At 37.7% G+C, this 17,224-nt stretch overlaps 1 protein-coding gene across 5 annotated transcripts in view; it reads left to right on the top strand.

Annotated features, from left to right (window-relative positions):
- The first annotated feature begins 4,272 nt into the window (after nucleotides 1-4,272).
- Nucleotides 4,273-17,224, top strand: part of ptpn11b (protein tyrosine phosphatase non-receptor type 11b) — a 30,010-nt gene continuing 17,058 nt past the window's right edge. For 2 of the 5 annotated variants that reach the window (XM_060894582.1, XM_060894581.1), the window contains exons 1-2: nucleotides 4,273-4,451; nucleotides 15,693-15,815. In XM_060894582.1, coding sequence (XP_060750565.1) covers nucleotides 4,438-4,451; nucleotides 15,693-15,815 — 137 coding nt within the window. In that variant the 5' untranslated portion in view covers nucleotides 4,273-4,437. Of the gene's footprint in view, nucleotides 4,452-9,953; nucleotides 10,223-15,692; nucleotides 15,816-17,224 lie in introns of those variants that run through there. The other 3 variants (XM_060894583.1, XM_060894584.1, XM_060894585.1) reach the window with 3 other exon arrangements.

Here is a 17,224-nt window from a genome sequence, read left to right as displayed (position 1 = left end):
TCTGTCGAAGTAAACTGTTTGTTTCCGTACTGAAAATGCAAAGGAAAATTCCACAACACATTCCAAACTAACTGTATTTCTGTTGAAATATGTTTGCTTTAGGATCGATGGTGCAAATCTGTTGGTATGTGACATATTTTTATTATTTTCCTGTGAGTTAGCATTTGTGTTGCACTGATTTCACATTATTAGTGCAGTTAAATGGTGTTCAATTGGAAAAAAACATAGTTACATCAAACATATGGGATAACTGTCAGGGTTTACTGTAAGCTCTGAAGAACAAAAAAGCAAGAGGTTCTTTTCTTACTCAATATTTCAATCCATGTTCATGTCATAATTAATATAAATATAAAATATAAATATATAAATATAATATAAAATTAATAAAGGTCCAGCACGATAGTGATGTTAGTGTAATGAACATGAATGTGGAAGCAGGTAGTGTTAATGAGGAGATTAGAGAACTGGACAGGCTAAAGGACTAAAGTGCTGCTGCGTTGATGTCGAGGTAGAAATGAATTCCCATTGGTGCCACTTTCAGGGGGGCAGTCGAGTGGTAAGATCGACGTCACATCCTTTATTGACAGGCCGTTTACTGTGGTTTTTAGTTTAATGAACACAAAGCGTTTTTTTTTTTAATTATTTTTAAACAAATTACTGCTGCACACTTTATGTAAGCTCTGGTTCTTCAGTTTTTCTTTCCTTAATGTAAAAAACCTAAATCAATTTCTGAATAATTCACTATCCTTCCATCCCTCTAAACAAAATGTAATCCAACATGGCTAGCTCAGGGTTGCCTGAACACACTCAACCACCAAATCCTATCAAAGAGCCGAGTCATGTGGCAGCTGATGGAAAAATCCATTTGATTCTGCTGGATGGGAAATATGGATGAAATGATCCATCCCTGGATGAGTAGAGACCCTCTGTGTGTTTTTTGGGCTCCCACTGGTGTAATAAAGGGGCCTTTTAGACCTCGTAACAAGGCTACAGCTGTCTGGGCATGTCAACGCCTCTGTGGCTTCCATTGTTTCTGTCCAAGAGGGTTTTTTTATTTTAGACTCCTCAGGCAGTGAAGTCACAGACACATCCTGGATGGGGTCTGGCTTCTCTTCTTCCATGCCAGAGCATTCCCCACTGTCTCCATAATTCACACTGATGAAGGGATTCTGGACATTAAACTTAGTGTATTTAGGTTACAGGTTTCTCACTAAATACAATGCACCAAATACACTCCATACTGTATACAGTAATGTGCAAAGCAGATATGTACACATGACTGAAACTTGCTATGAGGACACAGTCTGGATTTTATAAGTTTCAGAAGGTTTGTGAAGTTTTTGGTCTCATTTGTCTTTTTTATTCTAACATCCAGGTGCTTATGGTGAAAAGCCCTGCAACCTGTAAGTTTTACTTACAGACATTAGTATACTTTAAATGCACACGTTCTCTTTCATTACTGTACTTAACTTTTTTGTGCCTTCGAGTTGAATAGCCCTTTTGTATAAATTTGCTCACCAAAAAATTTTTTTGAACATAATATACAAAATACTGAACGTTTCTGTTCTTCAGTTTAAAGTCAGAAAATAAACAATATGCTGTGTCAATGGTAAGATCTCTGTTGATCTGTTCTTTAATATGAATTCAGGTCACTGACAATTAATTTAGAAGATTCTGAACAAAAAATAGTGCTATAACTATATTTATGCTATAAAATAGTGCTTCAGTTTGGAGATCAGTAGAAATCTAATCTACTGATACCGACTTTCAATTCACTTAAAATCTGTATTAAATATTATGACCAGAATAAATGTGTCCAAAATCGTTGAAATTGTTAACTCAGAAGTACCCGGATGGTCCACAGATTCAGTGGGTGTGTGCACGCTGTTTCAGCTAATATCGCCCACTCCTTGCGTGAGGGAGGAAAAGTTTTGTGATGGTTTGCTTCGTTTTGAAATGTAGATGACTTTTATAGGGGTGTAAATGAAATGTAATTAAATAAAGCAAGGGAAAAGTAAAGCTGAGAAATAAGCTATTTCTGGAGGTTGAAATCAACAGCTAAGTTAGACTCTCTTACAGACTAACTAAATGAAGGATTAGATGTAATCTCCAAATAATTCAACAGTCCTACGGTCTAACTGAAGAACACAAGGATAAGATAACAGAGATTAAATATTAGCAACATTACACATAGTACACATTCGTACACAATGACAATGATATTTGTTCCTGTTCATCTTCTATTGTCCTATGCACCATCCAAACACAAACATATAGCAGGTTTTACCATGAAATGGACCTCACTAACATTTTATCCTACAGGTAGTTTGTAAATTGCACGTGTTGTTCCTCCATCAAAAGTCTGTGGGTTTGTCATGTTAACTTTGACTTGCGTTGCATAAGACGTGACACAAATGTGGAGTAGTAACTGATAATATATTTGCATTGGCACTCTCACCCAGTGCAGAGAGCAGCGGGTCAGATCCTATCGGTTACACACAGACGGAGAGAACAACCGTAGATGAATGCCTGGTGTCCAAGACAATTGCATAATGCCGTCCCCTGGGCAGATTAATGGTTGGTGACGTCAGCACAGCCATGGCATCAGTACAAAGCTCACAGAATGCAGTCTGTGCCCACAGCTGCCACCTCCAAATTGCACTGATGATAGATCTGAGCTGCATATCCTAATCTTTTTCACTAACTGACATACTGTGCTGAGCCGCATAGCTGTAGGCTTTTATTAACATCCACCAGGACTATTAGCATTACAGGGCTATATGGATGGCAGTAATTATGTAGAATATTGTATGAATGAGTGTGTCATGGCTTGAGTAAGCAGAGAGACATTTCCAAAGAAGTATATAATTTTAGCAGTGTGCCTTTGACACCAATTTGTGCATGACTCATAGTAGTGATTGAATATGCACTGCTATAACAGGACATTTTGATGTTTTCCTGTCAGGTATGTAAAAAAAAGTAAAACCCAAAAGGTAAAATCTTTCTCTGACCATTTTACAAATATAATTCATAAACCATATAAATTGTAAAAGTTGTAAAAGTCACAACTGTACTTCCACAATCAATAGATTACAAAAAAACCCAAAAAACAACCAGACAAACACAAAACATATGCGACAAGGTATTTTGGTCAGCCTGGTCTCATTCTTGCACATTATCATTGGTATTCTGTATTTAATCTCTTAAAATCTTACATATAAACATTTAAAAAGATTATAGACCTGTTTCCGCCAACCTACCCTAAACCTGATCTAAATCTAATTTAAACCTAACAAAAGCCTAAAATGGCCTTAAACTAAATGCCCACTAATGCTACCCCTGACCTAACCACAAGCCAGTCCCAACTTAACCTTGAAATGACATTACCCTAACCTAAACCTAATTTATCATAATTTCACTCTCAATTAACATTAAATAACTTTACTCACCTTCCATATACTGTATCCCTAACTCCAACAATGAATTCACCCTAACTTAATGCTAACATAACCCTAACCCTAATCCTACTTATTGTGTAGGCTTAATCGTGACCTAACCCTCATGTAACCCCAACTAACTCCAATCTTAATGTTTAGATAGATAGATAGAACTTTATTGTCATTGCATAGTACAGATACAGTACACAGCAACGAAATGCATTTTGGCATCTACCAGAAGTGCAAAGAGTAGCAATTGTGCAAATAGACAATTACAGATAAATATGTAGCATATATACAGCATGACTATATAACATATATATTATATAATATATATATATATATATTTAACTATATATATAAAATGTAAACATATGTACAGTAAATAAATATAAAGGCTATAGCAGTGTAGAGATGTGTGGATATTGTTAAAAAGTACAAGTAAATGGTTCCAAGTCTATGGCATTAAAATAAAAATGTGCAGACACTGTTGTAAAGGAACAACAAGTAGAAGGTTATAATGTTATGGCATTAAAACAAAATGTGTGCAAGATGAATAAACAAGTGCACATTTCACATGTATACATGAATGTGAAATATTTGGCGTATATAATGTACAGTGGGGTATATGTATGTATATGTATGTACAGTATATATGTATAGATACCCTATACACTAGGTATATAGATAGTACGCAGTTCTACACGTGTCTTATTACAGATAATAAAGAATGTCTACATTAGGTGCATTACATGTACGTCACCTGAAGTAGTGCACGAATTTGACTTACTAGTCTACTGTATGTAGTTAGGTGGCGTGCGGATTGGGACGCAGCCTCTGTGTCACAGCGCATCGCTCGCCAGAGGCGGAGAGTGCCGGTTGTCACGCGCTTGCGCTCGCGCTCGGCTCCGCACAGAGAGAGACGCGCGCGGGAAGACTCGCTGCAGCAGCTCGCGCTCCCTTTTACTTCACACCGGCCTTCAGCAGCCAAGCGGCCGCCATGACGTCCCGGAGGTAAGCTAACGTACAGTACAGTACGTGTGGATACTGTACAGCCGGCGCTCGGCGTCTCATTCACAGGCGCTTGTGTCCTTTCCTCCGGTCCGGAGTGCGGATTATAAATTAGAAGCCATGACTTTATCGGTGTTAAGTTGTTAATCCGGTATAAATATTGTATCGGTACCTCTTGTAATGGCGGAATCGATTTATCGCTGTTATATTGTTTATTTATTCACAGAAATAATGTCTGTGTGAAATAAAGATCCTTTAAATATCAGTACAACATATATATATTTTGTCCCAAAACGTTAAAAAAACGCTAAAATATTGGTCTGTTCCTCTGAAAGGTTTGTCGATATATCGTGAATAACAATATTATCGGTGCTAAAAGTTGTAGCTCGATATAAATTGACGATAAATGACACTCAGATATCGGAGACACAATCTGGTTCTGTGGGCTAGTTTTTTAGATGGTAAACTCTTACAAATACATTAACATCAATAAAAAAAACAAACATCTTTTATATACGTTTAATGTCTGTTTACTCTGTTAGTTTTAAAGAATTAAAGCTACGCAGGAACTTAAGGACCACTGAAATGTATAAAGGTTTATTCTTAAAGATAAATGCTAAAGATGCTACAAACGATACACATCGTCCAAGTGACCCGGAAAAAGTACAGATCGGTATCTTTTATTTAAGAGGTTAAGTCACTTTGCTTACAACGTGATGTGATTTCTGTCATGCTGTTATCCTCAAAAAAAATTAAAAAAAAGTTGCTTTTCTATTATTATTTAGAACCCTTTTGATATTTTGGACAAGAGAGCATTTTAGTGGTGCTTGGTCGATGGTTAATACAATAGATAAACAGGTCCTCAGGCGGCCGGAGTCCCGGGGCACTGCGTGTTTGGACAGGTGTTCTGCCTCGGTCTTGAGTAAACAGTAGGACAGTAGCATGGGGACAGTAACACACTCTCTGAAGGACAAACCGGCTTTGTGATCACACGCTTAGACTACATTTAATAATAAAAAACATCTACAGTGTGAGACAGAGTGTGCGTTTTCAGAAAGCAGCAGGACCGCACATACACCCCAGTGGAGTGATGAATCAAATGAATCAAATTAGAAGTAGGTTGGATCAACTGTTGTAGTAATGAGTTGTGAATGATGGTACATTCTCTGTAGTTAGGAATATAGACATGTAAGTACTACTATAATAATAATAATAATAATAATAATAATAAAACAGGTTTAATGCTTCCTGAGTGGTTTACATCGAATGATCCATTACTTAACATCGTAACTCATCACAGTTGATTCTGATTCGTTTGAATTTAATCTGTGATTATGACAAAACTGGAAGCTAAGACAGAATTCACTTACTGCACTCTTTCATAAGCAGATTATAAATATTGTGTAACAGTCGACGTGATGATGTCAACAGAGATGTCTGTTTAAACACCGTGGAAGGAATCTCCACAATCTCAGAGAAAGTTTTTATTTATTTATTTAGTTTGCGGTTTAACAAGCTGTTTTTGTCTTATGAATTTAAAAAAGCCCTAACCTTTACCCAAGACTAATAACTGTAGTGATAACCGGGAACAAGCTTATTTTGTAGACACTTAATGTAAGTACAAACGGATAAAACATCTATCTGTCGTTGTTCGAATGATGGACTAAGTTGCTCAATTGAAATTCAGAGACTGGAGCGTTGTATTAGGGTTAGGTTTTAATTTTTACTTAAAATAATATTGTATAAAAAAGTTTTTTCTTTCTTGCTTCATTAAAGTATGAACATTTATGCATATTTCATCTATTTCATCTTTTAGATAGATCATTAATGGAGATGTCCAGATAAAGTATACATTAAGTTTTTATTCTGCAGCCTGTGATCTTCAGTCTTGGATGCATTACTGTGAGAATCCTAAATCAATATTCATTTGGTCTTAGATGTACTTTTAGAAGGAAGGAAGTAGGATGTCGAAATATTTATCGAATCAGCCTTTAAAATATAAAGGGCGGGTGTTCATTTTTGAGTGCATTCCAGTCAGCGCTCTGACACATGAGTTAATGTTGCCCTCAACTTCCAGGCTTTGTCCAGTTCCCTCTTCTCTTCCTATCAGACAGCAGGTTATAGGTTACTGGTTACTAAGATCATCAAAATATTTACAGTCCTTGTAAATTTAAAGTATAGTACATTGGAGTGTTTGCTTTAGAATCGGCCTACATTGTGTATTAAGTTTATAATATTATTTATACTATTTACACATGACTACATGTTATTAGATGAATGTAATGACATACAATAATTAAGGCATAAAGAAAGCACTTAAAGCTAAAGATGAAACGATTTCCTGTCATCACTTAGGTTTAGGCAGCTGGAAGCAATTATTTCCTCACCAGTTTTTCTTTTTCCTTTATTTTTAGGAAAAAGTGTATCTTGTCAGGTTACAGTGAAAGTTACAGTGAAAGTTTTCAAAAAAGTGAAAGAGTCGGAAAACCTATTTCCAGCTTTACCTCGGAGTGTTTCTCAATGCGCTGAAACTGGAGACTCCATCCAAAACATTTAAAACGCATCTCTGTTTAGAAAACTTCATCTCAGTGAGTCACGTCATCACGTCCCTGTGTAAATTGTTAATAGAGAAACCATAGCTATACAACTATACACCTGTGATTTGGCTGTAATTTAACTAGTCGGAGGTGCTGTTGTAGAAAAATAACCAACAGCTTCTGACCAATCAGAAAGGAGAATTCAACAGCGCTTTAAGATAAATGATTTTAGATAAGGTCCATGAGAAACCAGGAAGAAAGAACAAACCCCAAGATGATATCTCACAATCTGTCCATTTCCTCTTCATATCAGACAACAGCTTGTATGTGTGTGTGTATCACCATGATATATGGTGATGAGGACCATGACACTGAGGTGTTTTAGCGCTGATGAAATGCTTGCGTTTCTGTCTGTATGTTTTCTAGCACTATATTTATCTGAGAGTTCCTGTAGATTCGTTCGTGTGAAAGCAGGAGAGACAGGACCCGTGAGTCAGCACTCAGGCTATTCATTTTTTTTTGTTGAGGAATCTAGGAAAGCTTCCAATATGAAGAGAGGAGATAACATCTCCAACGTTCTCTGGAAATGACTTCATGCAGAGTTTTGAAGGAAGATGTCATTAATGTATAACTGAGTACTAAATAGTGGATGAGATGTAACAGAGTGAATTCTGGTTAATTGTACTGTGTGTGTGTGTGGGGGGGGGGAGGTGGTGGTAGTGGGGGTGGTGGTTTGGGTTCCACAGTGTGGATGATTCACAGGCTGGTGATAAGCGCTTATCACTTAAAATATAATCGAACCAACCCACATGGCACAGTCCCTGATCTCTGCTGGACATCCATCACAGCTCTCTCTTTTAGCTCCCATGTTTTTCACGGTCACTTATTGAGAAATCATTCTTTTTTTTTTTTTTTCAATTTTGTTATCAGCTAATAGGAATTTGACTATGCTCCAGGATGCTCGATTTATATCGCTTCATACAGTACATTATGTCCTTGGGCTGAGTGTGCAACAACGTTCAACAACAGCAACCCAGTTCTTCCTGAGTAATACAAGAGAAAGTCTGGCATCTGGAAAGTGCTGTGAGGATATAAAGAGTTCTTAGTTTAAAGGATTAAGATCTATTGTGATGTGCATGCAATCATAGCTTTAAGCTGTAAATGCACTTTAAATCCAGAGCTTAATCAATACTCTTTATCTCTGAAAAGAATTGTTTATTTCTGTTAATTCATGTCTCACTGAGTAGACAATGCACTTACTAGAGTGCTGTGTGTGTGTGTGTGTGTTTGTACGTGTTTTTGTGTGTTTTCGTGTGTGTGTGTGTGTGTATGTGTGTGTATGTGTACGTGTGCTTGTGTTTGTATGTATTTGTTTTTGTGTATTTGTGTGTGAGTGTGTGTGTTTGTGTGTGTGTTTGTGTGCTTGTGTGTTTGTATGCATGCCTGTTTGTGTATGTGTGCTTGTGTGTGTGTGTGTATGTGTGTGTATTGTGTGTATGTGTGTGTGTATGTGTGTGTGTGTATGCGTGTATGTGTATGCGTGTATGTGTATGCGTGTATGTGTATGCGTGTATGTGTATGCGTGTGTGTGTATGCGTGTGTGTGTATGCGTGTGTGTGTATGCGTGTGTGTGTATGCGTGTGTGTGCATGCGTGTGTGTGTATGTGTGTATGTGTGTGTGTTTTAGCCCTGCATGCAGCAGCATGACCAGGGCTAAAAATATCAGTAACAGTAGCAAAACTCAGCCAGCATGTGAGCGTCTGTGACAAATATAGTCTCGGGGAGCTTTGAAGGCGAGCAGGGGCACTAAGAATATCCCCTTTTTGTCATCACTCCTGTCTCTTTAAAGAGCTGTCTGTGTTGAACTTGAGACATTACGTAAGACGGCCAGCCATGGACATGTGGGGACCCCCCCCCCCCCCTTCAAATTTTTTATAATTTCCTTCTCTTCTGTAATATAATTGCCCTGAAAAACAAATTAAAGAACTGAAAAAAGTTATTGAATATTAATAGATAAAAACAAGCAATCAAATCAGTCAATATATACTTTAATCCAAGGTTGTTTAAATCCATTTTTTTCCTGTTTTTGAAAAAAATATTTCATTTTCTTTAGAAACATTATTTGCCTCTTTGTTTACTTTTTTTATTTGTATCATTATATTTATTACATTAAAGAATTGATTGTTTTCCCCTCATACTGGAGGATTTCTATTTTCAACCTTCACATTAGTTGTTAATGATTAAATCGAGGGTCCTTTTTTTTCTTTCTTTCTTTCTTTCTTTCTTTCTTTCTTTCTTTCTTTCTTTCTTTCTTTCTTTCTTTCTTTCTTTTATCCTTGACCTGAAACAAAGCAAACTCTGTCCTATTTCCTTAGAATATTCTAAAATATCCCAGTATGATTAATTATTATGAATAATTAAAACAAATGATTACACAGTTTATACCCACAATGCTTACATGGTTAAATAAAGCTAAAGCAGAGTTACTGGCCTCATGATGGCTCGAGGTGCTTTTAATTTCTGCTCCTTTCTTGGCCTAGTTACATTATCCTCAGCATTTGTGGCTCATTATTAGCTATGTAAGTGGAAACTTGTTGTCAGGGAACTATTATGATTCAGTTTCTTTTCCCACCTTCTGTTTTCAGCCTGGCTTTATTTGAACCTAAGTCCATTACAGCTCTGTGAATGCCTTTACAATGGTTTTTCATGGCTGAGTGGGCACTTTATGTCACTAAAGCGTGCCAGGCTTGGTTCAGTCTTCTCTTTGGAAGCTTGTGCTCAAGTTACCACAGAAAGTAGTTCTCACTGCACACAGCAACCTTCTGCTCCACCACAGAAAGGCTTTGTTTCTTTGCTCACGCTAAGAGTAGACCTTGCTACCAAACGTTCTCTGTGCATATTGCACTGGGTTGGATCTTGAAAAAAAAAAAAAAAAGCATGCAACACAGTTGCAACATATCGAGGGCGAAGATAAAAGAAGAAGACGAGTGGAACTGAGCACGAGTGGGGAGCGATGGACAGTTGCTCAGTGGCTGATTGTGCTGACTGACGCTCCTATCTGGGCGGCTCAGGCTCATCCAAATCCCAGATTACCCCCATCTCCTCCTCCTCTTCCTCTTCCAGCAGCAGGAGCAGTGCTGCCTTCTTTCCCTCCCTCCTTGTGTAACTGTACAGAGCGTGGATTAGTGAGCTGCGAGGCGAAGCGGGGCTCCGGCCAAAATGGTGAGGTAGGAAAAAGTGCGTTTGGAAATCACTTCACTGTGTGTCTGTTCTCACGTCTATTATAGTGCTGCAGAAATACGACGCTGTACGCTGTGCGTTGCCTGAAAGATCTTGAACAGAAGACAAATGAAGGTGTGTGCGATTGAGTGAAGAGTCCCTGAGCTCAGAATTAAGCTGTTGTGTGGGGGCAGTCGAGGGGGAGAGGGGTGTCTTGAGGAGAAGGTGCGATTAAGGCTGGGGATTATAATGATACTTATATTGTGATAAATAATAGCACAGTACAAGTTTCGGTAATAACAGCGTCATAGAGATACCTTTTTCAAACCATTTAAAGATTTTTTTTTATACCAAATTCCAACTCAAATTTGAAACACCTGATTTTTTTGTCCAAAAAGTTAAAAAATTATAGCAGATTATAATTATAGCATAAATGTTGGGATCTATATTGTGTGTAGTAAAAAAGTCATCAGGTATCCTGATATGAAATTGCCTTGTACTACCTGTGTATTGAAATCTTGAATCCGATTGGTCAGAATCTGTTGAAACAGCAGCTCTGGCCATCGTACTAGCATTAAGGTTTGTAAAACCCACATGTTCGAATATGTTCTCCTTTCTATAGCAACAGCTTACACATTCAGATTTGTTTGGTATATCATACAAGTCATCTGTAAGGAGATATTATATGTATATATTGCACTTTTGCTGTACCCTAACAGGATGCAGTGTTAAAAGATAAAGTGTATGCTGTTCTTCAGTGAATATTATTGCTAGTTTTGGCAGATTGTTGTGGTGTAAGAGGAATAAAACTCTCCAGGATGTGTAGAATATCACCAACTTGTCGTGTTTTACATTTACGGCAGACACCTTTATCCAGAGCAAGTTACATTTATCTCAATTATACAGCTGAGCAATTAAGAGGTTAAGGGCCTTGCTCAGCGGCCCAGGAGGGGCAGCTTGGTGGCCCTGGAGTTAAAACTTACAACTTTATGATCAGTGATCCAACACCTTAATGACTGTGGGTTTTTATTTTAGAATTTTCTCACACTTAGGAGTCCTCCTCCTCCTCATCATCATCATCAACATCTCTACCAAAGCCTGGCATATCTCTATAACATCCATTACGTTCTTCCTTGAGATAATCTTCCTGCCTGTGGGCTTTGTGCTGCATTTATATTTATTTATTCTATCGAATACGCATTCATGTCATTTGATGTAAACCCATCGCTTTTGCTGTTTTACCTTTCTTTCATAACACAAGTACACAGTCTGCTTGCAGTGAGATACCCTAACTGTTAAACTGCTAGTTTAGAGCGTTCTAGTTTAAAGTTTAGTCTCTTTAGGGCTGAAGCAGACTCACAGACAGGCCTGAGTGTGTTAACAGCCAGGTATCAGCACCACACACTTGTCTTTCATTTGAAGCTAAAATGAGTAATGCTTTTAAATTTAGAATAGCACATCCAATCTCCGCATGAACATGGAACAGAAATTTTCCGACGTAGACGTGAACACACAAAGCCAGAGGAACATTCAGGCCAGTCCCGCTTCACAGAGTAAAACCTAGTGACTGCTACCGTTCATGTGTGATTCACGCTTTTGTCAAGGGAAATATCATCGAAAAATGCCTGATGTGTTAGAAATGTTCTCGATGGTTGCATCGTTATGTATTTCAGGAAGTCGTGTGTCAGTTATATTGAAAAAAATGAAATAAAGTGTCTAAGGTTACAGTTTTCTGTAATCTTCTGAAACGCTCCATTTCACAATATACTTAATCGCTGTATCGTGCTCTATTCAGTCTCTGCCGCATGTTTTAAGAGATAATAAGGCAGGAAATTGCCAAATGGAAATTTCTTTTTTTTTCTCTGTGTGTTCACAAATGTTTCCAGGAAGTTGCTGTGCTGTGGCATGGTGTTGTAAAGTCTGATTATCAATACAAGCAGTTATGGTGAAAAGAGAAGCGTTCATGCTCATTCCTTATGTCTTTTTTACGGCTTCAGTCACCGAGTGACAAATAAAACTATGATTCAACTTTAGGGGGAAAATATCATCTTTTGATAAACATGTGAGTCACATCACTTATGGAAGAGTTAAAAATGCCCCTGAGAGTACAGTATTATTCATTCTTTTGTCTGAACAGTTTTCCATCACGCACAAATACAGTTAGAAAAGAGGCCGTAACAGATCATTAATTACAAACCTATCAGATAGGTCCTGAAGGAAGGTTTCTAAAGAATCGATTTTTTTAATATAGGAAATATTGACAGTATCTGAGGGTTTTGTTTTAAACTTCAAAATATAAATCTAAAATAAATATATAAATAAAAATTTATATATAAATATAAATATCAAAAATAAATCATTTACAAACAAACGACGAATGAAGAACCCGAGGCTTGGCGTTTTCCCAGAATGCACCTGAATCCCAACAACATATGATTATTCCCTGAACATTAATAGACAAACTGTGACAGGTTATAACTTCTTTCATGAGGCTGATATGGTGAACTGAAATCATTTGTTTCAGAAAAAAACTTATTTTCAGTTTGAAATTATTGTTATTATTCAGGTATTTCATACATATTGCTCTAATGTAGCGTTTTACGCACAATTTCTGATATTTCTGATAGCGGATTTTTAATAAATATATATATATATATATATACACATATACAATTTAGTTTATTTTACTTTTTTTTTTATAAATAGCCACTAATATTAAAGGAAATGTAAACACACCTTAATACAATACAATTAGAAATAGGTATCTCCAGATGTGCCCCAGATGTCCACAGCACACCAACACACCTGATTTTATTTTGAATTTGCCACGAAAGAGCTCAGAGCCTTATAGTTATTACAGTTTATATTGCATTGTATAAAGGAGCTGGGAGATATAACATGACAGTATAATCCTCGCAGTAAAACGGCTCGTATCCAGTCCCTGAGTTGTGCTCTATACATTTCTACAAACACACCAGTTGTCCACACCAGAGGACGCAGCATGCACGAGAAGTGATGCTGCCAGAACGTGTGAATAGATCAGAGTGCAAGAGTCTGTATAGAGAAGTGGGTGGTGTAATGCTGTAAAGTTCTGGTGTAAAGTTCTTCATCATATCCTGCTATTTCAAGACATTTCTAAGATACACAATATGTACCATGTTAAAGATTTTCTAAATGGAGTGTTTCATTTAGAAAAAACAAAAAAGTTTTCTTAAAATTCTGCGAAATTTATGCTACAAAGTTCTAGTCAAAAAAACATCTCCTTTATCTGAGAAAAGTGAACTGTGACAATTTATCACGATATCAATCTTTATCTCAATATATTATCTGAAAGGCTATAAAGGATAAAAATTAGTGATTATAAACAGATGCAATTCGAAGAAACCGTAAAAGGCGAAGGTGGAAAATCCGTTAACTTTTAATTCCATTCCATCATTATTAAAGCTACTGGGTTCATTATTGATGTTTGATAGTTGTTGATTTTTATATTTGTGTAGTTAGTCCTTGCTCACACGAATCGAAGGATTTAAATCCGAATCGTAAGTCCAAAAAAAGTAGCAAGTATAAACATCTACACTGTAGACAAGCGATGTAAAGGTTTCTATAGAACCAGGGTTCGTTAAAGCAGTTCCTTCGTAGTTGTGTAACAGTTAAAGGCTACACAATATGTTTAATAACCGTTGCTGTGGATGCTGATTTAAAGTGTCACACGAGAACCAGAAGATTTCTGTGAAATACAAGACTGAATGAAGATCAACAGATTTTGATTCATTACCTTTTAAAAATGACTGTGTAATAAAAATATCTTGCAGCACATTAATTAAGGGGCAGTTAAGACATGATAAATGGATGATTAACAGTATGGGGTTGGCTGCGGCAGACCACCAGTTGTCAAACATTTACTGTTTCCTTCACTAAAGGTCCGTTGAGGCTGTCAGTAGGGCGGTGGTAGCTCAGGTGGTTAAACCTCTGGGTTGTTGATTGGAAGATCAGGTTTAAAGCTCCAGCACTGAAATGCTGCCTCTCTTGGGCCCTTGAGCATGACCCTTAACCCTTTCTCTGCTCCAGGGGTGCTGTATCATGGCTGACCCTGTGCTCTGACCCCAACTCCTAAAGCTGGGAGAGAAAGTATTTGTGACAAAATAAAGGCTGCTTCTGATAAACTGCTGACGTTTTTAACGGTATAGTAATTTCTCCTCAGTGTCTGTGCCTCAGTGCGCTGTGACCTCATTGTTCTGATGTGTATTGATAAATCTGTCAGCACAGTGCACTCTGCACTAGACTATTACAATTAAGCCGTTACACAAATACACACAACGTCTGATCAAACCTTAATTATTGCTTTTTCCACTTCCTTTTTATTGATCATCTGTCGTTTATTTGTAGAATGTTATCGCCCAGATGTTTCATTTCCTTAGACACTGACATTTTGCTGTAGAATTTAAATGCATTTATTTTTATTTACCAGCGGTAAACTCTAATAGAGCTGCAGTGGGCTGTACTGTAGGTTTTATTTGTATTCGACAGTATTATTTGAGTTTGGTCATTTTTTAATACACAGGATTAGGTCAACTTTGTAGAGTAAGAGTTTCTAAACATGTTTTATCATGTTTGAATTGTAATGTTCATGTCAAGGCATTTTTTGATCAATGTCAACTTATTTGCTGTAACACAGAATGACACATCGTTCTCAAATGCTGCTGTTTCTATAGTAACAGCACATACACCGGGACTCGTATAGTGTATGTTTAACATGAACTAAGACTAACAGGAAAAGAACATATAATCATTTATGTGCTAATGTTTGTGTTAGGGGAATTTTACCCGGTATTAAAGGAGTTCCTGGTGTCAGAGAGAGAGAGAGAGAGAGAGAGAGAGAGAGAGAGAGAGAGAGAGAGAGAGAGAGAGGGAGAGAGACTATAAATAAAGACTGAGAGAGAGAGAGACTGAGGGACTATAAATAAAGACAGAGAGAGACTGAGAGAGAGGAAGAGAAAGTGAGAGAGAGAGAGAGGGAGAGAGAGAGACTATAAATAAAGACTGAGAGAGAGAGACCGAGAGACTATATATAAAGACTGAGAGAGAGAGAGAGAGAGAGAGAGAGAGAGAGAGAGAGACTGAGAAACTATACAGTATACAGTATAAAGACTGAGAGAGAGAGAGAGAGAGAGAGAGAGAGAGAGACTGAGATAGAGAGAGAGAGAGAGACTGAGATAGAGAGAGAGAGAGAGACTGAGATAGAGAGAGAGAGAGAGAGAGAGAGAGAGACTATAAATAAAGACTGAGAGAGAAAATAAAATGTTGGGCAAATGACTGTGGTGTAAAACTATAATATAATAATAATAATAATATCTCAGCCTTTCTGTTGTGGAGCTACTTCCTAATAACAGTGCATTCTCTCATTACATATTCCTTACACAACATGATGTATCCTGTTATAAACATGATTTGTACTGACACTGCTGTATAACTTTTCCTGTTACTCCAGGTGGTTCCACCCCAACATCACCGGCATCGAGGCAGAGCAGCTCCTCCTGACGCGAGGCGTCCACGGCAGTTTCTTGGCTCGACCGAGCAAAAGCAACCCAGGAGACTTTACGTTGTCTGTCAGGTGGGTCTCTTTAACCGCACCGCCGTGTGTTTTTCTGCTCCTTCACACTCAGTCCTGATCCTGAATACTCTGAAGATTGAGCAGTTCTTCCTCAGGCCAGTACAGCTGCTAACTAATCACATCAGACATGTTGTTTGTTCCTCTTCCTTGCAGTTTGGTGGACTTGATGCATACATCTCCAGCTAGACAGCAAGCACATTTGTGTGAAGGGTTATTGATCTCTCAGAGTGAGCTTTGTGGTTTCTTTGAGCACTTTCATGCCTGGTGAAGCATTAGTGCACTTATTGTTTTTACAGAACCTCAATTTAGCCAAGCTGCACACTGACAAACTTATGATCCCTGCACCAGGAGTACAGTATGTTCAACTCCTGAACCTGAGTTTACCAGATTTATAGTTTATATGAGTTTATTGGTTAACGGTTTGAATGAAGAAAGTCTTGATTTAAAAAGACTTTCTTGGTTCAGTAAGTCTTGATTTAAAAGCAAACAGAATAGTTTGCAATCACTCTAAAATAAAAAAGTATCCAAGAAAGTGTCTGTAAATATTAATTTTGGGTAAACTAGAAAAAAAATGATGAAAAGTTTTTAAAGGTTAGCAGGGGGTCAAGTGGGTTTGTCACTTCAGGGTTAGTGTGTGCTGCATGGTTTCATTGTTTGTGTTATATCTAGATGAGCGTCAACTGCAAAACACCAGTGTTCCTAGATGACCTTGTGTTTTCACACTCATTAAATAAGATGTCTGAGGGAAGTTTTTAGCTCGTGGCAACACCGTGTGCTTATGCAGCTGTGAGAGAAAGAGAGAGAGTGTGTGAGAGAGAGAGAGAGAGAGAGAGAGAGAGAGAGAGAGTGAGACCGCTGTCTGCTGGCAGAGATTTAACAGCGGTGGCTCGTAATAGCTTTAAGACGAGGGGCTGCTAAACCTTGGACCTGCTGCCTGTGGCTTTAGTGGTGAGGCTTCACATTATGTCTTATGCGCTTCAGAATAAGACCATGTGGTCCAGCCACACCACAGGCCTCCTTTCTCAAATATTTGCTCCGAATTCCTAAATACCTTCTTGAAAATAACACAAATGTGAAAAACTACACAAAGTCCTGTTCTGTGATGTCACACGGACATCCGTCTGTTTCAGTTTTGAACGTATCGTGACATTTCTTCTGTAAGACAATTGAGCACAAGCATGAGTGTTGTTACGCTAAATAATTGCACATCTGTGTTTTGGCCGTAGGCACAAGAAAACGAACAGACAAGGAATTAATGAGGCAATAATACAAAAATAAATAAAGAGTAAATAAAATATCAGACACTGTATGAAGAAACGTTCAGCTTGTTTTTGCTCTGCTAGCAGAGATAGACGGAGCCACACTCTTTATAGCTGACTGGATATCTAGCGGACGTTGATTGGTACATT

The sequence above is a fragment of the Tachysurus vachellii genome, chromosome 19 (genome assembly GCF_030014155.1).
Source record: "Tachysurus vachellii isolate PV-2020 chromosome 19, HZAU_Pvac_v1, whole genome shotgun sequence".
Lineage (NCBI taxonomy): Eukaryota > Metazoa > Chordata > Actinopteri > Siluriformes > Bagridae > Tachysurus > Tachysurus vachellii.
Note: the sequence above shows the minus strand (reverse complement) of the source record. Positions and strands in the feature narration are given on the sequence as shown.